At 40.8% G+C, this 25541-nt stretch overlaps 1 protein-coding gene across 9 annotated transcripts in view; it reads right to left on the bottom strand.

The window, feature by feature from the left end:
• The window catches only part of ELMO1 (engulfment and cell motility 1), a 317584-nt gene that overhangs the window by 262501 nt on the left and 29542 nt on the right, over positions 1-25541 (bottom strand). For 5 of the 9 annotated variants that reach the window (XM_084508954.1, XM_084508945.1, XM_084508952.1 and 2 more), the window contains one exon: positions 7996-8145. The exons of 2 other annotated variants lie outside the window; for them this stretch is intronic. Coding sequence is in view for 6 of the 7 variants with exons in the window: in XM_084508945.1 (XP_084365071.1) it covers positions 7996-8073 (78 nt within the window). In the remaining variant the exon portion in view is untranslated. Of the gene's footprint in view, positions 1-5324; positions 5437-7995; positions 8146-8496; positions 8585-25541 lie in introns of those variants that run through there. 2 more of the 9 variants (XM_084508956.1, XM_084508953.1) reach the window with 2 other exon arrangements.

The following is a 25541-nucleotide window of genomic DNA, read 5'->3' on the forward strand; positions in this document are numbered from 1 at the left end:
TATGCTCGCTATAGGAGATAACCCCCCTTTTATCTAACATATCACAAACATCTGCACTGAACACATCAGTTAGTATAAAAGTATTTTCCTAGTGTAGGTATTAAATTGATAGCTGAAATCCAGTGGGAAACAATAACGAGGAATTACGGCCTCATGACCTGTTGATCAGTGTACACATGGAGAACACTAAGCATAGGCAGTGTTAGAATTGACAAATCTGCACACCCGGTAAAGCTTTACCTGCGTTGTCTGGTTAGTACAAGTGTCTGAGATGCTGGCCAAGTCTTGTCCTAATGACATCTACCATGCAGCACTACCTAGTCACCATGTCTGCGCCACCTGCGTATTCCTCAGAACACCTCTACAGGCTACACTAAGGAGAACACAATCCCCAGCTTGGTCTACTTTGGTACCACCCCTGCACTGTGCAGGATGCTGCTGCCTGTGCAGTATTTTGTACCTCTTCTAAGGCAACTTGGAGAGCACAAACTGAGATTTCCCGCTATTTCCCCATCAGCTTCATCCTTTCATGCCTATGCCTTGGGTTTCCCATAGAGGCAACCACTCAACAGGTAGCACTAAGCATGAGCATGTTGGATGAACCCAGACCGTTGCTTTGATTTAGGGAAACTGTGGAACAAGCAAAAAAATAAAAATAAATGCTCAGACCACTCAGCGCTGCCCACGCCCTAGGTCCATTTCAATCAGCAGTACGCTGACCTGGGCTTAAAGCACTTCTAAATCACACAAAGTATTTACATGTGTGAACCGTAATGAGCACAGAAGCTTAAATCTGGGTGGAATCCTGTGTTGTATGTGCAGTTCAGATATGCTCTGATGATGCTATATTGGGGAATTGTAGATATTAGTTTCCTTTAGACCAAGGCTGAATACATTTCCTTTTCAAGTAGCCAGCAGATTCATAGCTTTGTTTTGGATAACGATCGGGATATCACTTTCCTTGCCTGAAACCTCTTAATTAGAGAAGTAAAGAGAAAAACCTTAACCCTTGCTGTTGTTAAGCCGATCACAGAAAAACAGCAGATGCAGCACATCTGTTAGCAGAAAACACCCAGTGTGAAACAAAGTTCTGTTGCTGATCTGTACATCTGTCAAAAAGCAGAATCTCAAGCCAGTAAATGTACCATTCTGTCTGTTATTAATGCTACCATTCTGCTAACAAATCTTTTAGTGCAAAAGTCATTTTTATGGCTATTACAAAACAGAAAACCACCTCTTCTCATGATCACTAGAGGCTTCACCTGTTAACTATCATATGGCAGGGACTACAGAAACAGCAGCAGGACTGTCCAGTGGCCAGCACACCAAACACCAGGAAGCCTGTCTCCTTGACTCAGTTTCACTGCTGACTTCTCACTGTGCAAGATACAAGGTCTTTCCCTTCAAGGGGAAGATCCTGGACAGCTTTGGACTTCAGCCATCCCAGCCTGCCTTCCCTGCTGTGAACCACTTTTGGAATCAACTCTCCATTGGCTACAGTGAACCATCAGTGAGACTTGACTTGTTTGTTAGGCACTGGGCAGCTGTACAGGATGGAAAATAGGATTTCCATCACTTGGGAGAGCACTGAGGGAGTGGACACTTGAAGCATGGGGGCACTGCAGCAGCCAAGACCATAGAAGCCAACCAAGACCAGGTTAGCACTACAAGGTTTTGTCAGAGCAGCAGCACAACCCAAGGCAGGAAACATTCACATCCCAGAGGGGAAACGCAAAACCCACAGTGAGTTCTGCTTGCTGATGGGAGAGCTTTTACTGGCTCAGCGTACAGCCCCTTAAGGTGGCCATTTTAATGTGCCAGGAGAAAAACTGGTATAAATATAGCAGTAGAGGTTCTGAAGAACACACGAGACTGGAGAAAAGCAGGCATTGGTTTCTTCTTCCTCTTCACCCTCAGCTGCAGTTTCCTCTGTTTCTCCCTTCCCTCCCCCAAGGACATCTTAACACTTAAATCTGTATTTCACTAGATCTAAGCATTGCCCCGCAGATCGTATATTTAAGATAAACCATCTGTAAAACAATAAGCAGTGCTCTGGTGTGAAACACATTACTAAAACAAGCAAAACAGAATTTTACAAATTCTTACTCCACAACCTGTCATCCTAATGATCTGTAGTATCCCTTGCTTCCTTAAGTAGTTTGCAAATAGGGACACCAAAAATCTCAGTCAAAAGAGTACTAAAAGGTAATAAAACACCTAAGGCCCCACAGTTCAGTGGATTACAGGAGATTTACAACATACTTGCACCACATATTTAAAATACAATTCAGAAGACTTGAAGAGTTACAAAGCAGGACTTTAAGATGTGGCTTTTCATGTAACCACTTCATTAGGCCTGGATCCCTTTGAAAACCAATTTTAAATTCCCCCCAAACCCACAGCTCATGACTGACACATTGCTGACCTACCAGCATAGAAGGGTCTCCACATGAAGAAACTAAAATTTATACTGTAGTGTTTTTTTTTGTGTGTGTGTTTTTTTTTTTTGTTTGTTTGTTTGTTTTAATAGTGCTCTCTTTTGTAGTACAATCTTGGAGTCCTGGAAGGAGAATTATGAAACTGAATTATGAAGTGTTCCTGGATACTCCAGTTAGCCAGAATGTGAATGAGGTTATCTTGTAATTAATTCAAGTGGTGTGTAACTCCAGGAATTTCATGATTATACATACTGTTTCCTTTAAATACAGCAGAATTAAATTTTAAGAGAAGAGACAACTGCTGTTTCTTAACAAAAATAATAATAATAATTTTAAAAGTTGCTACAAGCATCCCTGTGTCTCAATGCATGTGCTTCTGTGCAGATGCAATAACCTTACAGTTATGTTCAGCCTTCACCTTAAGAAGGCCATCAGCTGAGGGTACCAAAATTCAGGCTCCCACCATGAGGTTCTGGCTAGTAATATGGTGCTAATAAAATCAGACTCAGAGTAAAATAGGTAGAACACCATTAATTCTCATCTTGTTTCAAAAGGTGCTCTTCCTTAGCACTGTCTGTGCCATGGGTCAGGAACACTGGGACACTATTTCTCCAAGACCTTAAGGAGGGACACTATTTCAAGTGCCTTCAGGATCTATTTTTGCTTCTATAACTTAACTGTTTCCTAACATATAAGACAGCAACAAGTAGAAAATAAATAGCATTTATTAGACTAACTCAACATTTCCATTTCATTTTTCCCCATTTCTTTCACATTTTCTAACCCTTCCCTACAGCTATTGCCTCTTCAGTCTGTTAAGCTTTCTTGCTGTCTCTGTATTCAACAGTATACAACAGCTGGGTTTTTTGTGTGTTTTTTGTTGTTGTTGTTGGTTGATTGGTTGGTTGGTTGTTTTTTAAGATATATTTTTCAGTCATGAGGTCCCAGCCACACAGCATAGGATGTCAGTTTCCAGCCTTAACAGACTAACCTGCCAGTAGGAATGTGGCTTTGGACAAGCCCATGGCCAGATTAATAAAACATAACATGCAACTATAACATCTTTATCCAGGATGGCTGTCTGCCACCACAGCAGAGAGCTGAAGCTCTGATGACAAATGCTCCAACCCTATAGCTCTGTACAAAAAGAAACCGTATTTTTCACCATCCATTGCAATTAACAATGATTGATTCATTATGTTAACAAAGTACTGTTTCTGTATATATGTCTTAGTGCACTGAATTATAATCAATGTATTAAAAAATCTGCATTATTCCTTCTAATATTATTCTTGTTGCTGAAGAATTTTTTTTAATCCAGAAATATAAATAAAATTGAGACCTTTTGTTATTCCAACAAAGAAAATGGTACATTAAGTTAGTGGATATGATTTCCTTTACCAGTTCTATTAATAATCCCTGATGATAATAAAACTAAAAGGATAATAAAAAATGTTAAACACTTTCACTATGATTATATGCTGGTTACTATCTGCTTTATAATCAGTTTCATCTACTGTTTTGTGAAGCTGAAATACTGACAGTAATATAACGCATTAAATGATTGTTTGTCTTTGTTTAAAACCTGGAAGCTGGTTTTAAATAGGCCCTAGCATTAGCTAACTGACTTAAGTTAGACAAGTGGGTGTTTTTGAAACATCAGCCACCTTTTGGCTCATCCACTTTTGGATCAATTTCCCAATTTTGGAGTAAGATTTCATATCGTTTTACAGGTCTATGGGAAGGAGGTAAGTACCCCTCTCTTCCTTCATGCCCTTGGCACTAACCGCTTGATTTTAAGAGTTGAAGTCTGCGGCCAGCACTAAGGATTGGGAGTTACACTTCACGGCACAGCCTCTTGTATAAGCAGAAGTCAACGTCTCTTCCTTCTTCAGTACCTGAACAATTTTGGTGCTCACTAATACTGCATACATTTAGATTCATGCTGCTAGGATCATATTGGTATACTGCTATTACTAGTGACAGCACTTGCAGGAACTACAGCTGTTCTTAGTCAACACACATTGTAGAAACGATGTGCCACTTTCTCTAATTAAGCATTTCACAACCCCTTTTGAACTGCATCTCTCCCTGCAGTTTGAGAAACACTGAACTAAATCAATTAACACTCCCTAAGGGTCCAGATTTAAGGTCTGAAACTCCAAACAACTTGAAAAGTCCCTTTAAAAAATCTCTTTGGTTTCCTCTTAATATGCAGTGAAGTGCAATGACTTCTCTGAAGAAAAGAAACAATTAAAATGGCATTTATAACATACACTGGCAGAAGAAAAGAGACAACAATAACTTGAAACACACTCGTAAAAGAAACTTGCTGACTAAGTCTAAACCGTAGAGAAAGCGTTAATGTAAAGCAGCCCCTGCTTCCCCCCACCACATGATGCTCTGCACTGTTTTAACAAGAAATTTTAATTTGACATTGCTCCTGTAAATATTGCCCACTAGACCAGATTATACTTTGAACAGCATTGTACAACTGTTTGGGGTTGGTTTGCTTTCTTTCGTAGAGCAAAAGTAAAGATTCACATCTGCTAAAATTAAATCTGGAGGAAGAGACTGCACGGCCAAGTTTAATTATAAACTGCTCCTTTGTGTAGCACCAGTGTTTACCTCCAATGGTCAGGAAGTTCATCCCAGAGTTTAAAGAAACCCTGGTTTTAGTACAAAACATTATTATACAAAACACAAATGGATTTGAATGGGTAGGCTAAAATAGTTATCATCCCCAAATATCCATCTTGTGCCTCTCCTGGATGAATGAAAAGAAAGGTTAGGCACTTAGGCTGGCTCAGCAAAGCGCTTTATTATATATTGTTAGTGCAGGCAAAGAGCCTCCCTAACTTAGTGAGACAAATTTTGTCTGCTTACCATTAAAACCATCATTGATGAGCCCAAGTCAACAATTACACAGAAACATAGTACAAAGCATCAACTAGAAAAGGTCTGTACATCAGCGTTCAGGTTGTCAGAAGTCATGCACCTGAAGGGGAGATATTCAACAAAGTTCACTAACATTTGCTGGGAAAAGAAGTACTCATGAGCTCTTCTCAGGCCTACACCTTCCAATACACCGATGTCAATTACTGTGGCTTCACAATAACTATTTTGAAACTATCTTACTCTCTTCATTGCTAAGCAAAATATGCATAAAAGCAGAAGGTGAACTGGGAATACTGTGCAACTGAGTATAAATAAATGCTTCCATGCATATACAAAAAGCAACCTTAAGGTACATATTTTTTGTAGTGTTTTCCACGGTGTTTTTTTCGATATTTGGAATAGTTTCAGTACACTGAAAGACAAAGAGCTTGCATTATGCTAGAGTGAGGTGATTTTTTTGCTTTGTTTTGTTTTTGTATTTTGTCTTTAATAATACACTCCTTTTTAAACACTGATTTTCTTGCTGGTAAGAGATAAGAAAGGGAGGAAAATGGTAGAGCAGATCAAGTGTTTGGTGGTTTCAGAATGTGTATCGTAGGGTGCTTGAATGGGCAGATCCCACCTAGGAGGCAAGCACTGTACTCTTTGGCTGCAGTGCCTTGGCCAATGGGCAATTCATTTTTCTGCCTTCCTTTTCCTTGCTGCCCTTTATCATCTCAGGGAGCAAGCCATCTGAGGTACACATCATCTTCCCCACTAGAACTCTTCAATTAAATATATGTTTTAAGAGAAACAGATTGGGAAAAAGTTAGCATCAAGTTAACCAAAAGCAGAGCTGTGTGTTTACAAGTATGCAGTACCCCACAGGTTTTTAAGGCTCATGCCCACATTTGTCCCATTCCCAACAACAGCAAACATGCAGATTTGTGTGTATGCATATGAAGAAAGGATGCGTCTCTCCCATCTTCATCTCTTGTCATCATATCCACATTTGCCACGTCAGAAAGGCAAGGGGTGAGCTCCTTAACTCTCATTCCTCCTTTTCCCCCCAAATGAGGAGTTAAGTTGCTGTTAGCCTTCTCCCCTTCAGCCTCAATTTCCCTCTTCTCTCTTCCCACAAAGTGGCATGAGGAAACTGGCCAACAGCCTGGCTGGCCCTCACAGGCTGGCTAAGAAGAGGGGCACCCCACACAAATCAGCACTCCTTTTCCTTGTCCTCTATAAATCTTATATAACAAAGGTAAAATGAAGGTTCCAGGACAATAAGCTTGCATTTTAGATAAGGCATGAGTTTCGGCTGGAGAGTCACTTTAAGGCCTTTTGTAAATTAAAAACAATCATTTTGTTATTATTTTGCTGCTGCTTGAAAGGAGACTGAAAACTATTAGATCCTCTTCATCCCCACCGTACTTGGTAGCAATGAGCTGTTGTTCACCATGACTAACATGCATCTTTCTCTGAACACAGTGTGCACAGTGTCTCTCATTTGTTATATAAGAGGGAAAAAAAGTAAAACATTCTTCACTCCAGAAGGCAAGAGATTTGTATCTGCACAAATATGCTTACTAAAAAATTTTAGCAAATGAAAATGGAAAAGCACAGTGGCTCTGGAAAACAAGCCACAAAGTACTAAATACTGGGCACCCACCACAGTGGGGTTAACTAGAAGTGAAACTGCACTGCACAAAGAAAGTAGGATCCTATTTCAGTAAAACATTTTCAGCATGAATTCAGATTTTCTCCTCTTCAATAGAGCTTCATAATGTTCTTGGTCCCTGGATACATTAGGGTCTAAACACACTATTAAATACTTGCAAGCTTTCCTTCACTCTGAATACTATTTACAGAAATAATTATTCTAAACAGGTAGCATTCTGTAAGATTTCAGTACATTATGGGTACGTAGTTAAATTTTAAAGAGGTTGCTTTTTAATATTAATGCATGTGCCACAAAAAACAATCTCAGGGAAGTCCAGAACATAAAATGCAGCACTTGTATAACTTGAGCTCTTCCTCCTGTGCCCCCCTCCAAATTACCTACATGAAAGTTTAATTCATAAATTTTATTTTATTAATTTCTGTACACTGCCTCAAATCATTCTCATCCTTGTGGCCACTGCACTAGAAATGACCGGGGAAACAGGGCAACCCATGAGGAGCCCACAAGGAACAGCAAAGACTCCCCTGCTCAGAACATGCTACTGCTCAAGTTCCAAAATCTGCACTTGCTGCAGCCATTCAGCATGATCATACTACAAATACATAGCACTGACTGTAAAAATTTGAGAAGACTTTCTGCCAATAGATAACAACATTACCACAATTTTACAGCTGAACAAACTAAGGCACAAAAGTGTTAAGTGGGTCACACAAGCAGTGAACGTATCATTTAAGCACCTGTTTAAAAAGAAAAAGCAAATCCAAAAACGTGGCAGAACACATCAAAAATTATAAGCAGTAACACAGGAAAAGGGTTACACCCCTTATAAAAACACCTTATACTGCATATGTACTCACAGAAACATGCACATATAAACAAACATAATGCAGAGACAGACAGACACACAGAAGTACACGTGTATATATACACACATACATATGTACATGTCCCGTCTCTCCCTATAGATGTACATAGGAGCACACATGCACAGGCACTTACTTGATCAATTTCCATCAACTTGGGGAAGGCACCTGGCCATTCAATCGCCACCTTCACTATATCAGCAGGAGGGGGCATTGCGACGCTGCTGTTCTTCGGAGCCAGTACAACTGGACACTAAATACTGCAGAGAGCCTCTCTCATTCACACCTGCAGGGAAAAGGGAATTAAAAAAAAAAAAAAAAAAAGACACAGCAGCTCAGACAGAACTCTACCACTGCTGCTTCATTTCCTACATTTTGCCTGGCTGGGCAGGTGCATGAAAACATCTATGTATATGGATGTGCAAGAGCACAAGAATCACACATATTACAAAAGCAAACAGAGGACACAATGCCACGACACACTGCACAGCCAGACAGCCTGTTCAAAAGATGGCTGAAGCACTGAAATGTACAGTGAATAATAGGCATGCATTAGATTTAAATAGACAAACTATTTTTAAATATTATTAAATATGCTATTGGGGTAAAGCGACAAACTAGAGGAAGCTTCTATTACGGTGTCACTCCTTGAGTCCCAGGGAACGTGATCGCATCAGTTACAGCTCGCGCTCCAGAAGAAGAGATTGCCCAGGAAGTTATGGCCAGGAAACACTGTTTCTTTTAACTATAGCAGTGATCTTCTGAGTGTTCACAAATAGATCACTGCACTATAGCAACCAGGATGTCAGGAAGAAGGCAGAACACAGCAGTTTCCACATATACATATACACACACAACCTCACCTAAGTAAGTCAAAGATACCGTAATATAAATACCTCTTTATGGTAAATCTCAGACAAGAATACACAAGGATACAGTATACATCAACAATGATACCAGACAGCTACATAAAACATTCACAGTTCTGCAAGAACATGAATGTCAATACGATCGTATGTCAAATAGGACAGGCTGTGAATTTTGGAGAAGAATAGGAAAGCGGAACAGGCAAATCCTCAGGCTTTGCAGAATTTAAGTTCTGTCTCTTTTTGGCTCACTGAAGTTTGTAACCTTGCAACAACAATATGTATTTTGCAGAGAGGAGCAGTGCATCTCTGAGCTTGCAAGCAAACCTTCCTTACCCCTCTCCCAGCTCAGCAGCAGGACCGCCACTGAATTAGCAAAGCTCTGCAATTGTCAGGCACAGCACCTTGTGCAGACAGCAACATGCTCACTTGCTTTGCCGAGCCCTCCATTTAGACTGTGGCATTTCCCACACCTTCTCTTGAGACCTAACTGAGCACTACCACATTGGGCAAAATGAAAGAAACGGCAGAAATCCCCAGAGGTGCAGCCCCCTTCTTCTTAGAAGAAAAGAAAAGGAAGTGGTGAAAGCATGGACACGTTCTCATACATACACCCTTTAGAAGAGCTAAGGCAAGGGATAAGTTGACAGAACATACCAGACAAGACATCCAAAAGCCACAAACAAGTACAGGAAATGAAACAAAAAAAGTCTCTAACCACCTTCCACTGCTGCTTCATCTTAACCCAGACTAACCATGAACTCTTCTCCAACTACAGCAGAAACATAAACTTGGAGCAGCCTGAGCAAAACCATGAAACCATGCTTTCATCTAGAAATTTTGTACCTCCATCTTCCACTGCTTACAAGCTGGCCCTGCCTTCATGCATATGGCTCTATCTAACCCCCAACATGTGTCTTCTGGTCTAGTCTGCAAAGGCCCAGCCCTCCTCAACCTCCAGCCCTGCTACATTCTATGTGGACCTCTCAACACATACAAAAAAAATATATATATATAAAATTATGAACTTCAACGCTGCAGCAATTTATTTTCAACAATGGCAGCTCTGATGCTGACAACATCACACATCATCACAAAGCAAAGTGCAAGGCAATAAATAAGACAATGGATGGTCTCTAAATAAGACTGTATTGCAGGAAACGCCTTGAAAGGCAGAACAACCTTATCAAGAAACGCAGTGACAGTGTCTGCATTGGTACATGCACAGAAGCTCCTGCTAGATATTAAAGGGACCAGGATTAAACACAATTAAAGCAACTGACTGGCTTGCTGGTGGTTAAGAATGGTCAGATATTCACTGCTGATTGCAGCTTCTCCATTAGAGCCCAAATAATACAAAGCCCCCATCACCTCTCCCCTAACATCCCTTGCTCCCACTGTTTGCATCTCGTGTGAGTGCTCCCCTGGCTGTGTAGCATGCTGACTCAATTCATTCTAACTAGCAAAATAATAATAATTATAATTTTGGTTGCCTGCTTTTTGCCATGTTTTCCAGTCAAACAGCTTCCCAGGGGTGGCCCAACTTGGCAGGGAAGAAGCAAGACCTGTTGGCAGCAGTGAGCTGTTAATCCACCTCTACAGTAAAATGAAACTGAGACCTTCGCGCCTTTTTGCTGACACACTTACAATGACGGCATTTCCCACCTCCACAGCAGAAAAGTCCCCGGTAGTTTCAGTCTGGTGGTTTGGTGTTAAACTGTCTGCAATGATTCAGCCGAGCTGGCTGCCAAGGTACCTGAGAGACCTCTCCCTGCATTTCCTGGAAAACACGGGGTTCTCTGGCAGGAAAGACACTGGACATTCCCCCTAGGGGGTTAGCTAACATAAAGCTCGCTGTGAATGCTGGAAGAAATGCTTTGATTCACAACTACTAGCCATGACTGTGAAAGCAAAACAACAGCACACAGTAATAAATTTGCAGAAAACTTCCACACTCACATGCAAATGTGAACACTAGCCCTCATTTTCCTCTAGCGAGTTGTGGTCCATCTTAACAAGTCCCACAGAAAGGAGGCAAATGGTTTAAGAAACAACAGTCGAGAAAAGCAGATTGTAAGTTAATCACATTCAGCAATGGAAAATGATCATTTGCATTCCAAGGCATGGTGCTAGAGAACTCTGTCACAACGTTCAGAAGGCAATTTCAGTGTGTCTAGTTTTTAATGCAGGCTAGCACTAAAGATGTCCTACATAATTATAATTAATATATGCATGCTTATACAGTTACAAAAGACAAAGCAAAGTGATAGATCTTTAACCAATACAAATGGAGGTAATTCAACTTCTCCCACTAGGAGAAGGCCACCTCAGAAGCATCTGTGTACTCTGAATGCTGAAAAGCATATACAGAATTGTCACTACAAACTTCTTTCCTTTCTGTTTCTTGGTGGACGTCCTAGTCACATGTGCTCAGACTTTTTTCCTAGCTATTAGTCTTATGATTTCCACACAGAATCTGAAAGGTAATAGAATCTGAAAGGTAATGTGGTTTTGTTCTACCTATGTGTCAATGCCAGAAACATACATGTATATATATATATTTTAAGTCAAAATAGATGTTCATTTGTCATCACAAAATTATGATTGCAAAGAAAATTCTGCAACCTACAGTGCAGAAAATTATGAATTACCTACTACTTATTCCACTGGTACACTGTGTTAGGCACTGCCCAATACAAAATGAAGGCACGGTCCCTGGTGAGAATTTTTTACTAAACTGGAATCAATTCACATGACATGAATGAAGAACCAGAACCAAGTTCAACTGCGTTTTGTTATGCCAGCAGCAGTCAAACAGCAGAAGGACAAGGACATCACTGAAGGGTTAGTAACATATTTTTCTCGAGTACAATTCCCTTCTCCCTCCTAGTGGGATCTGAGAAGCATTGCTCATTTTTACAACATTCATCTTCAAGTTAAAACCTAAAGGCAATACAATGCATGTGTGCATACAACTGTATGAGGTAGAGGAGAGGTCTGAGGGAAAAGAGGGCACATATCATTCGCCTCAGTGCATGCATGCAGCTGTAACCTGGAAGAGGTTTAAGCAACTTCCACACTCAGCAGCACACTATTTTATAATTTCAAGGAGGAGAAAAAACAAACAAACAAACAAACAAAAACACCACAACAAAAGATCCCTACTGCTTTAGCATGCCTTCTTACACAAATATATTTTTCAGAACTATGACAGATTAGTCCATTAAAGTGCAAATTCTGCAAGTTATTATTACCAACTACAGTATATTCCTGCATCTCAACTACATTCTGCAGTGCTTCCAGTTGTTTACTAAGTCAAAGTAATAAACACTCATGTTGGAAATCAAGGCATGTTAAATTTAATGCAAAAAATGCATCAGCACGCACGTGCCAGCTCTCACTTTACCTACCCGGGTCTGAAGGATTAATTCACTACACATGTCAATAAAACTTATTTACCTTTTACCTTATTTACCTTATTTACCTTTCCTGTCTATCTATGCCTTGCATGTGGAGACCAGGATTTTATTCGAGTATGAAATTAGCTTTCTCCGAAGAACATGCTTTGTCTTAAACTTGCTTTGCCATTTCCCTGGCACATCCCATACAAGGATCCAAGTGCTTTAATACTTACAGCTATCAGAGTACGTCTCCAAAGAAACAAACTGTATTCTTACTCTATGGACATGAGAAAAAATGAAGGCTACGAGGAGTTACGTGACTAGAAGTTTTAGTTGTGTGTGAAAATAGCAGCCTACAACAGCTCATTTCTTCTTTTACAGAAAAGAAGAAATGCGACATTCAAACACGGAGCCAGGTCATTTGATGAACAGCAGAAGTAGGGAAGCAGATGATTTAAAAACAACTAGAGGAACACCACATGCATTCGGGAATGTAATAAAACGAAGCATGTGTTTCACCTCTCAGATAAAAGGCAGCGTCTGGAGGGATGACCTGAAGCCTGCCCTCCCCGCCGGCAGGCAGGTTGCCCCACACTGCTCTCTCTGTGCCGTGAGGCAGCTCCACGGAGGCGGCTGATGGCCGAATGCTGCCTGGCCGTGTCCGAACCCACTGCACAAACCCAGCACTCGTGCTCCTCCCAGGCCCTTACATAACCGTGTCCTGTCAGACCTCGTCAGCCTCCTCCGCTGCGCTCCGGCGGCCCCAGCCAACAGGAACCAAGTGGCAAGCTCTTTCAAAAGGTCCCCCGGGGATCACGTCTGATTAACCATTTTAGAAAGGTAATCCAGCACTAGATTAATACCCCCAAGAGAGTTATTTTTGGAGTTAGCCTGCATGACTGAGCAGCCGAGCCTAAGGAGCACTAAATACGCTCTGCCATCTCTGCAAGGACTGAAAACAAGGCACAGGAGCCAGGGGGCTGGATGTACACTTCATATACATAAAAAAAGCTTTCATGCTGGCTTCTTGTCTGTTACAGGCTCAGCGTTATCCACCTCAAACTAGACAGAAGTCACAAAGGCCCAGCAGACCCACATCAAAAAAAAAATCCCCAGATGCTGTGCCACAAATGGAAAAGAAAGGTCTACAGGAGCCATGAGCTATATTCAGCCCAGAAAGCCAACCGTACCCTGGGCTGCATTAGAAGCGTGGCCAGCAGTCGAGGGAGGTGATTCTCCCCTTCTGCTCCACTTTTGTGAGACCCCACCTGCTGTACTGGGTTCAGCTCTGGGGCCCCCAGCGTAAGGACATAGGAATGCTAGAGCACAGCCAGAGGCAGGTCATACAGATGATCAGGGGCTGCAGTACCTCTCCTATGAAGATAGGCTGAGGGAGTTGGGGTTGCTCTACCTAGGGAAGAAAAAGCTCGAAGGAGACCTTTCAGCAACTTTCCAGTACTTAAAGGAGGCCAACAGGAAAGATGGGGAGAGACTTTTCATCAGGGAGTGTAGTTATGGGACAAGGGAGAATGGTTGTAAACAAGTGTAAATTTAGACTACATATTAGGACAAAATTCTTTACTCTGAAGGGTGGTGAGGCACTGGCACAGGTTGCCCAGAGAAGCTGTGGATGACCCATCCCTAGAGGTGTTCAAGGCCAGGTTGGATTGGACTTTGGGCAACCTGGTCTAGTGGGCATCATCCCTGCCCATGGCTGGGGGAGCTGGAACTGACTGGTCTTTATGGTCCCTTCCAGCCCAAGCCGTTCTGTGATTCTACTTGGAATACAGGCAAGCAGGCTGTCTGGTTTTGCTTCTAGAGACCATATTGAAACATGCTAGAAAAATGTGGGTACTTAATTAATTTGAACTCCCCTGCTTCTTGGAATACCGTGCTCCTTCTACTAAGAAAATCTGAGTTACACACCTATAATTTAGGAAATTGAGAAGAACTAAAAACTTGGTTGTGATTATTCAAAGAAAATGAACTATTCTAGCAGTTTAATTAACACTCATATACCATCCAGTCAGCTAAAGATACTGTTTACTAAAGATGTTAATATCAAAACTCTTCAAGCTAGAGATCAGGAAAGTACCAAACCACTCACTCAAATATTCAAAAAGCTATTCCAAGGGGAAAAAACAGTTACAACATGACAGTCAAAGAAGTTATATTTAGCTTCACAATAAGTTTGATTTTTCAAATGTGTTGAGAACCTATCTAGCATATCAAATCAGAACAGGTATTAAGCAAACAAAACCAAATACTAACCTGCACAAAGTGTTAGAATTAATCTAAACTTCTCACAGTTTATCAGGGCTTGCTGCTTAATTTGGAGATGTTTCTTGTCATTGGGTTCTAACTCCAGATGTTTGTAAACTGAAGCAAGCAACAACAACAATAAAAAAAATCAAGAATTCCATCTGAATAAAATTTACTTTTCCTACCTCTCAATGTAGTCTCACATAACCTGAGAAATAAAAGCAATGGGGGAAAAGATTAAATCTCAACTCCACCCAGTGCTGCTGCTCTTACCGGTAGGAAAAAAATCAGCAATAAGAAAGCTATGGAGAAAAAGAAAAAAGGGAGTCGGTACCATGAAATTAACTAAAATAAGGCAAAGTAAATATAATGACTCCAAAGAACAGGTACAATTTCTTGTGGAGTTCGCAATGTTTCACCTAAGAACACTCCAAAGGAGTTCGTTGTAATTGGAAATAGAATAAGTTTATTACAGGTTGGCTGAAAATGCATCAAAGAGGTTCAAGAGAGAAAGTTCATCAAGAGTTCTGTGACCCAGGAAATCAGTTTTGAATTGGATTCAACTAAGAGTAAAGAAAGAACAAAAGGTCACAGTCTTCCTTTCTATCACCAACGTGATCTGGCTATGGTACTTGGGATTTTCCTGGCATTTTGATAAATCAGAGGGTTAGAAAGAGCACACAAAAGAGCATCTTCAGTCAAGATGATGACACTTGATTGCTTCATTTCAGCAGAGACTGAATCTAGGCAGCGATGACTGGCTATATCCCAAAGAAAGCAGCAGATACAAGAAGATAAGCTCAAGGTTGGGAGACGTTCTAAACCATGCTAGAAGCAAGATCAAGAAATAGCATATAATAAACTGCGTGTGCTTTTTTTAAACCTTATTGATGCTTATGACATATGGAAGAACTACTGGTATAGTCAGGAAGTTAGCAGTCAAATGGAGGAAGAGAGGACAAATGCATGAATACTAAAGGAAATAACCAAGTTAGCTGACAGTACACAGACAGGATGTCAAAGGCTGAAACAAACAATTATTTTCTGAAGAAATCATTCTGCAAAGAAAAGTAGATTGGAAAAGAGATGCACACTGATACTCCACAGTAAGTCAACTGAGCCAGATGCTTATCATCATGCTCACAAGAAATAAGAGAAGCAGCAAGCAAAATATCACTTATCATTATGAGTCTGATATGGTAACAAGTTTAAGAATCCAGCCTTCTGCTTAGGGCATTGATACTGCACTTCAAAGATGACAAAAAGCAAAAGAAAAAACACATTTGTCAATCTTGCAGCAGAAAGCAGTTCTGTCTACACAGGTATTCCTACCAGTGCTGTTTCATTCATAACTACTGAAATAAATGCATCAAAACAGCTAACAGTCAGACACACACACACACACACACACAAAAAGTCCATATGTTCCTGACTTAAGACCACCATACAATTCCTAATTCTATCCCTGTCTAGCAAGGCACCTTGCTCTCTGCTCTTAACACACATATTTGCAAAGAACAACTTGCCCCATCACTTACATACTTTCCAGTGCCTGCACTCCGAAGGACGTTGAGCAAAACAACGAAACTGCACATGGAAAGTAAAGTTATGGCCACCCAGGGGAAAAAATTAAAAAAAAAAAAAGAAAAAAAAAAAGATACTTAATATTGGAGACCTTGTCTATTCCTAAAACTTGTGGAATAACTTGAACTATTGTGCATTAGAGAGACCATCTCCAACAGATATTTGTTGTTGAGACTAATCTGGCATTTTAATGGACATTAGCAAGCCCACTTTGGAAACAGGAATACAGAGATGCTAAGGAAGGAAATGTCAACACAGTCGCATCCCAAAACAACTACAGGGCAAGCTCCGGGTTCATCCAAGCAGAATGCAGATTGTGATTTGTCGGGAAGCTAGAGACCATTCAGAAGTAATGTGACGACAAGGTAACAGCCGTGCCAGCACTCTGCTCACCCAGTACACTTCCAGAGGTGATGAACCCTGTGTGCATCTTGGTGAACTGCCTTAAGCATGACATTTGGTAATGGGAGATTTGAGTGTTTTAACAGGAGACTATCCCTTGCTCATCTGTCCATTACAAAACCACAAGTAACAGTGACCCTGCTTGAGCAGGATGGTTGGCCAAGATGACTTCCACTAGCCCTTTCCAACCTCAACCTTTCTGTGATTCTATTCCGTACATTGATGTAATGACCCCAAGCACTCGAAGTCGTAGCCTGCCCATCTGTGTTCAAATGTTTTGCCTTTTCTGCACTCAGATGTGTGTACAATGAGCAAAAAGGGCAGCTCTTTTAGCAGGCTGCCTTCCATGTGATAGCAATGTTCTCTAAATATAATAAAAATGGCTGTCAGTTTTAACTTCAGAACAACAATCTCTCTAACTCTTACCAGCCAGCAATTCAAGAGCACTCATTCAAATAATCCCAGTCTTCTATAACTTGAACTAAGATCTTAAAGATCAAGATGAAACTATTTCTGACAGGAAAACTACTGTAAATTGCTTTTGTGTTATAGTCCAATACATCACATTCAAGCACTCAATATAGTCTGCGGTCACCCCCTAGTTTTATTGTGCATTATTTTCCATGTTAAAACCCACAATGCACAGGGAAGGAGGATGGAATGATGCAAACGTCATCCATTGAGAGATTTCAGTCGTGAGCTCCAGCGATTCAAGCTATTTAAGCAGTGGACACCAGTTGAGAAGATTACTGTCTCTCCTTTCTCATGGGGACAGTAGAACATGTGATGTGTTCACTCCCAGATTAAAACCCACATATGAATTTAAAAACCCACTGAATCTAATTTATGCTAACATGCCAGCCTATGATAAAAAAAAAAAAAAGGAGGGGTAGGGGAAAGGGCACCAATTCAGCCACTGCTGAAACCAAAGGCAGCTGTTAATTTAAACCAAAGGCAGCTGTTAATCAGTCCTCTGTGTAACTATCTGAAAAAAAAGCAGCAATAATTTTACAGTCAGAATCACCATCTTGAACATAACTCATTAAAAATATTAGCCAATTTACTTCACTGCTCAGGTAAGAAGCCATCATCAATTAAAAAGCCACATTTGTAGGATATATGATCTGCTTTGCTAGGTACCTGACTTCTATCTCATAAGTAACTATAATTACAAAGGTTCTCTAAGACTCCCCAAATGGCTTTGGCTAATGCTCACCATCAAAAGCTGATGGTGGCACAGCTGTGTTTCTGTCTCCAAGCTCTGGATGAAGCTCCTGCTCCAGCGTCTCTGGGAACATGCACAGCTATGCCAAGAATGAGCAAAACACTTGCTGCTTCCAAATTGTCTAATCTACGAACTGCGTGCTTAAACCTTCCCACAATACACCCATAGAGATGACATGACCAGCACTGTCTGCATGCTGAGGACTGAACTGTGCCAGCCACACTATTCTGCAAAATAACTCGTGGCAGTTTCCTTCTCAGGAGCCAGAACATCAGTTGTCACTGATTGCTGCTGCAACTCAATTGACTTCTATCAAAACATCCATTCAAAATGAACCACCACTTGCTGTGTGATGCTGTTCTGTATTATCTTAACAACAAATTGAGTGCCTCAAATATTTTAATACTCTCAATTCCACCCCAGAGCTATTACCAAGTATTTTACCTGCTAAGAACTTACAAATGCCAGCTACAGGACAGGGAGAGCCTGGCAGCAACAGCCAAGAGGACGCGATGTCCTTGCTGTATAATAACCTGAATACCTCTAACTAGATAGAAAAAATGAATCCTCACAACCATTCTATGTTAAAAATATTGTAATACATAGCATCATCCTGAGCCATCATCCTTACGATTTCTGCTAAACTGAAATCTTTTCACTCCCACACCCTCAGGCTCCTGCCATTCGAGGCCCAGTTCCCCAGCAGCTCTTACATCTCCATTGCCCCTGTGGCACAACCTGGCCAGCAGGCTGGTTCAGAACGATGAAGCGCTCAAAAACTAACCCCAGCAAAACAAAGACACATCCAACACTCATCCACCTGAGCATCATCAGGACAACAATAAAGAATGGGTAGGGGCAAAGAGAAGAGCAGGAATAATCTGCTTGTCTTAAACTGTCATGGAAACACTCTGAGCCTGAAAAACAGATTTATTTCACCTGTGCACAGTCCATGGCGCATAGCTGAGATTCAATTCAGTAGCAGAAAATGATGTAAAAATATGCAATTACAAGCTCATTACAGTATGTTTCATTAACTCAATGAGCTCCTTTATAATTGTAATAGACATTAAAAGATTAAAGTATTTGGATAAAATCCAAATACATTTATAGTGCTCTGCTGATTGCTGGAGTTCATAATTTTCACAAATAAAGTAACATCCCTTCACTAACTCCCCTGTGAGCATAACAACTGTTTTATCATTCTTGCTTTCAGACTTCAGCGTTCCCAAATTAAATTTCGCCACTGCACTTGGGGTTGAGGGGTAGCAAATCACTGTTCACTTAACTGTCTAATTCAATATGACACAGTTAGAAGTGTTTTCAAATAGAGTTTCTGACTGAAGTTGGCAATTTTGAACTTCCAATAGGGTTAACACCTGGCTGAAAACCTCTTTGTGTGAAAATGCCAACACTAAAAGAAAGCACAAAACAGTATCCCTGTCACTTTTTTTTTTTTTACCCGCTTGCAATAGTAATATAACATCAATAGATCTCTAATATTCAAGTAATAAATGTGACTGTTGTTAATCACTTTAAAAACAGAATGGGCTCCTATTTCTCCCTTCAGTACAATACTTCTTGCTCTGTTTTGAAGATCAAAACTTGGCTTTTATGGGTTTGGCAGCATGGTGACAACACTAAACACAAAACTCTACCCACTCTCATTTTACTCTACATTATGTGATATTCACATTTGCATTGAAAGCATAAGCATTTCCAAAAAGTGGCAATGCCCACCTCTACTAGAAGGGTGCTCCAAGTCATCATCCCCCATTCATGCTTCCCTACAGCACAATGATGCTTCACATTAGAGGCTGTGCAGACTTGATGCTGTGTCCACAGAACTGTGGCCACAGCCTACCAGAAGACCAGCTGTGTGGATGGACTCCTCATCTCTGAAGATCAGGAGTTGAGTCCCATTTGTATCTTCCTATCATATGAGTTCTTCATAGTTCTCCTATTGTATGAGTATGATATTCCCAACATGGGATTTTGCTCTGCTGTGAATTAATGCAATTTCCTTCTACTTTGCCTGGAAGACTACCCCAGTATGTAGGGCTCCAAGATACGTTCTCCGCAGCATGCAATTCCTCGTTGCCTCCCCCGATCTGGCCATGCAAAACTTAAAACAGACTGTGTACATGGGAATATGAAGGAAAAAAAGTTTTTCAAGTTCCATTTTCGCAAGTGCTACTCTCCAAACTCTGGAGCAGGTTCCTACCAGCCACACCTTCATAAGCTCTTTTCTTGGGGTGTAACATCAGCAAAGAATTAGGTGGATTTCAGTGTTCATCTCTTACCTTGCTGGTCTCACCTGCTGTCCCAACAGCTTTGACTAGGACTAGAAAGAAAACTCCACATGAGGCTGAAGGTCTGACCTGAAGGGAATTCTGAAGGAGCAGTATACCCGAAGTACCAATATGCCACGTAAGTGTCCAGGACAAAGTCTAACGCTCCCATTTAAACAAGGGAGAAAACCGTATTTTTGCATTTGCAAAATAAATCCCCTGAGACACAATAAACAGATTGTTATTCAACCTTAGTGTCATTGAGAGAATGTAATCTTGCCAATTCATTAGCAGCTAGTGCAAGATACACCAGAGAAAAATAATAAACTGGGGAAAAAAGAAAAAAACTGCAAACAGATCTTACATCTACCAAGTTTATTCTCTTTAATCAGTGCTGTGGGGAAAAGAACTCCCTACCACACATAGGTAATTACACTGTTAAAAATGAACAGAAAGGCTGCTTCAAAGAGTAGGATGTTAAACTTAGGACCAAGAACACTTGTGTTTAATTGTCTTTTATTCAAAGGCTGTGTGTGTGGCCACGTACTTGCCCTTTGGCCCTCTGTGCCTCCACCAACCCACAACTATAAAATGGGGCACTACACTTCCTTAGAGAAGTTGTGAGGCATTTGGAGGCTACAGGGGTGTGTATCTAAATCAGACTGACTGATCACCCAGAACAGGCAGCTGCTTTATTTATTCATGTGTTTGGACTGACTACTTGCCTGGTTCTTTCTGCATTTTAACCTCGCCAGCCCTCAAGGTCCAAGGGGAACAGACTGGCTTACATCCCTATTTCTTGCTACTAGACAATTTGAATATGACACCTGTCATACAAATAAGTAATAATAAATATATATATTTTTTAAAAGATGTAGAAGTGAAAGATGTTTCTGACAGACTCTGAAGATGCAATCTGTGCTTCTCAGCATCTCAGAGCACAATGCTGCAGTTACCCTTCACACCGGGCTGCTCACAAGAATACCAGCTTTTGTGCTGGGACAAAAAGGGGTAAACCATTTTGTGGCTATATTTATTGGCCAATGCCTTCGAATTCTCACTCTGCCAAATTAAAAAGTTTCATTACCAGCATAAAATGAAAAATATATTTCTAGGTAGGATAATATAAAACAAATTAGCAAGGGAGACTATTTTTTTTTCAGGCAAAATAAAAGCATCACCACTATATTCATTTGAGACAAGACAGAAAGCACACAACTTGCTGTAGGGAGCAAGCCCGAAGTCTCATTACTAATTTTCTTTACATGAAAAGCTCTTTTTTGTTACCTGAAGAATCCCTGAGGCATACAAACAAATGTCTGCAGAGCCAATCAAAATGCAAATACTCCAAAACAGCCCAGCAAGCAACAACCACTAGGCTCCTTACTGCCTTCTTCCTTATCTTCAGGCTTTCACCATTTAGCACAGGGGACTTTGCAAAACACCATATGCTTTGGTTTTAGAGCTCTGAAAGTTTAATCTGTCCTCAACTGAGAAAAAAAACTTGTCATCTGGCTCTTCAGCTCAGCCATTCCTGGCAACTGCCTTATTTTCATTACATACACATGACAGGAAGAGACCGCTGTCCTGTGACAGTTACCTCTTACTGGCCCCAAATCATTTCTGCAGATTTACACAGTGAATTAATGCGTGGCTACTGGTGACACCCTCTTTTGCTTTTAGCCGTTTAATTGCTCAAGTGGAAATACAGATGTTAAGAGATGGGCACATGACAGGAAACACTGGCCCCTTGCTTTGAAGACACATAACATGACATCAAGACGAAAAATCTCACAGCTACAAAGGATCCCAGTTTTCTCAGGGTGCAAGATTATGGGGAAAGCATTCAAGGTTTCTTGCATTCTAACAAATCAAGCTGAAGTACTGTTGGGAAACTAAGGAGCTGCCTGATTTTAAGAGTTCCTTTCATAAATTCACCACTCTTTATTCTGCTTCATTAGCCATCCTTATTTAAGAAAAAAGACTATCTAAAAAGGAAGAACAAGGCAAGGTAGTTTTGCATGCCCCCAGCCAAGTTAACCACGATATGCATTGCTGCTTTCCGTTGAGAAAACTCAACCATGCAGTTTCTAACAGCAGCCGAGAGCTACAAAGCCTTGCTGAGCACGTTTTCCCATTGCACAGCTATGCGTGCAGAGATGTACGCATGGCTATTAGCTTGTACATGGGAAGGAAGGGCTGCAGGTCTCCACTGCTGGGCTGCACCCCTTGAAATTTCCATTCCCAAGTTTGCAAAAAGGTATTATGCTTTTATATAGATGAGAAACCTAGGAATTATATGCTTGAAAATAGCTTTCATTTTAGATTAAATGTCAGCTAAAGCATGATTTGACCTGGATCTGCATTTTTTAAAAAATTTTTTTTATTATTATTATTAACTTACAACACATCTATTAAAAGTCAGAGGCCAGAAGTCATTTGTATTTAAGACACTATTTTTGCTTTTGTACAACGAGGTGATGACAGCTTTAAAACCCACTAAAGTCTAATCCCTGCTTACTCTAATGTTCTTTCCTTGCTTTTAGTACCTAAAAGTTTCGCACGATCAACTCTTAGAAACGAGCAGCAACTGTCAGGAGTTTCACTGCGTTCTCTTCAACATGGACAAAAGCATAGAAACCTTTGCTTATTTATTTATTTATTTATCATTAAACATGACAATCATTCACAGGAAAAATTCGAGCATAATGCTCACCTTTAGCCTAGGCAGTACAATTCATCCCTCTCATCTTTGGCAGTCTTTTTGTTTTCTTTCCTTTTCTCTCCTGGAAGTCCTTTATTTCCCTTGACGTGACCCATTCCTCAAACCTTCTTCCTCCCTCTCAAAATTACATCCATACACACGGACCATTTTTCCTCAGGTGGAGCTTTTCTACCAGCTGCTGCACTCTCATTTCAGCCCGACCACATCCTGGCACTGTTCAGGGGCTGAGAGGCAGCAGGGACACTTCACCCCTCGCCAGTCTCTTTGCAGTTCTGAAGCTTTTAGAGCACATAGAAGCAAGATCTTCACGGGCAATTTGGGAATTTCAGAAGTGCACATGGATATTTCATTCTTCCTGTATTTTTTGTAAATGTCAGATTCAAACAATCTATGCTCTGCAGAAGCCAATTACTGAAGCTTTCACGAAGGTTAAAAGTTCAAAAGGAAAGCTGGTTTCTTCATTTAGCAGCCTCTTTCAGCTACTGTGTAGATACAGCAGCAAGAGGGATGATGGGATGGGTTTCAAAGTGCCTAATTCCCTTATTCATGACTCTCCCTCTACCAGGTTCTGATCTGAGCCTCTTCTGGGCACACCAGCCCAAAGACTAACCAGGAGCACTGAGAAGAGCCTAGGAGAAAGGCTTTTCGTGCTGCCTTCCTCCCTAAACACATAGCAAACAGTCCCCAGAGCACATCTTACCCTGAATCCTTTGGGAAAAAATGTCCCTTATGCATAAGGCACAACCATGAAAATCATACCTCATTCTCTAGCTTGCAGGCTTACTGTGCCTTTTCTCAAAATCCCCTTCCTGCTGACAGATATAAATCAAGCAAGCAAATGTACTCTGAAGCTGAAACTTCACATTGCCACAAAAGGCTTTTTTCCTAACATATTAACTTTGCACATGAGCATAAGCACCAAGAGTAACACCGAAATCAGTAATGAAGGGACTGATTCATACGCCCCAGAGAACAAGTGGTGAACAATGTACACTCAGTGAGATTTCAGCTTTATCCCCTATTAAAATAAAACCACGTGCCTGATCTCTAACCCACTTTGATTTATTAGTTTTTGCTTTTCAAGATTATGAAAGTAATCTGGAACAGAGAAATCAGAAGAAAACAATTTATCATGAAAGCCTTATATACCAAATATTAGAATAGCTATCAATCTTACTTCCTCTCTCAAAACCGCTTATTAATAATTTTCAATTCCAGTTTGAAAATTGCAAACTTGGAATTCCAGTTCGAAAGTTGCAAAAGTAGGCTAACGCAGATAATAAAATACTACATCCCAAATGTAACACAGCTTCTGCTACTGTACATAGACATCAGTTGGTCATCTATCAACCCACTGAAATGCCAAATGCATTTGGAAGATATTACAGTACTGACAAGAAAGAAGGAACAGTCCTCTGAAAAGGTCAGAGATGACTGATGCCAAGTTGTGCATGCATAAATCCTCACATCAAGGAACGACTGTGTGCCTTACATTGCAATATCTGCTTCAAACACCTTCCCAGTGCAGATTGTTTCACTGGGATGAAAATCTGGATTACAGCCCCAGTGCAGAAAGAGGGAAGCCATTCTTTCAGTGGCATCCCATCCCAGCAGATGTTTGTCCTACATTCCAAAGTGGGTCAGACTTTTCTCTAGGCATTCAGGAAACTCCTAGCTCTAGCACAACGCCCAGGTTGTTGCAAGCCAGGAGGGAACTGCACTGATTGATCAAGAGCATCTGGGGGGGAGAAAAACCTTGCACAGTCCCTCCCTTTTATCACTCAGGGTCTTTAGTTCCAGCCTCTCTGCCTGACAGAGAGAGAAGAGAAGCTTACTTACAGCCCTCACTTGGCCACAGCTCGCCCTTGTTTTTATAACCTTAAAGAAAACTCAATGCCCCAGACAACTTTATAGGACCCTGGCAACCACAAGACAGCCACGACAACTTCAACCAGTCAACCCCAGTTCATTTTCATGCTCTTGGACAATCTGCACTCTCAGCAACTGCTTGTCTGCTAATCGACTCAAACCACAGGTCTGTGGGCCTAGAGGTTTTTCATTTATTTCTTTGTTTTCAATGTTTTTTGGAACATTGTGGCCAATAACATATAGTTGTGTGGCTGTTTGAAGCAATGTAAAAGTGCCAAGGAGAGCAAAGGAAAATGAAGAGACCACATCTTGTGTTCCTCACGAGGGAAAAATAAAAAAGGTGTAAAAGTAAAATCTTATGAGAGTGACAATTCTGGAAGATCACCTAAATGTTTTAAGCATTTAATTCAATTTCTTTTCAGACGTAGTCTCAGTAAAAACGTGATAAGGTTTTGCCTGCCAGTTATGTGAGCCAATCAACAGGGTATCATGATACCTAGGCTGAGAGTGACAGACTTTTACCCAGTCTACACTAGTATTATGCTTCTATGAAGGCATTTTTAGACGTTGTATGACAATATGTTGTGTATTATCCAGTATATATGTATCTATATACATGCACGTGCACAAATGCACAGAAGCACAGGTCATGGAATAGCTCATCTACACAGTTTGTTCCCTCTTTCATCTCCTTCTTTTGAAGTTAGGAAGCAAATGTGCAAGCAACAACCATTTAAAACTTTGTTATAACACCACGTTGAACGGTAGTCCTTAGTTTCACTTAAGTCTTACACATACTGAAGCTAACCCTTAGCTCTTACCAAAATTATGCAGCATCATTAACCTAAATAGAGCTGAGGACAGGGCGCCTTTTTCCCTAAACACTAACGAAAAATTTTGCAAGTGTTCTTCTGAAATTAAGTAAAGGGGATGCTTTGAACAGTCACCTCAAGACCTCACTTTGCATCCTGCTCACCCGTTCTGACCCGTTACTCACACAAGGCAGATTCAGAATGAGTTTCTGCAGCAGATGAAACTGCAGAGCTGTACTGCTGCA

This window comes from Aythya ferina, assembly GCF_964211825.1.
Source record: "Aythya ferina genome assembly, chromosome: 2".
In the NCBI taxonomy this organism is placed as follows: Eukaryota; Metazoa; Chordata; class Aves; order Anseriformes; family Anatidae; genus Aythya; species Aythya ferina.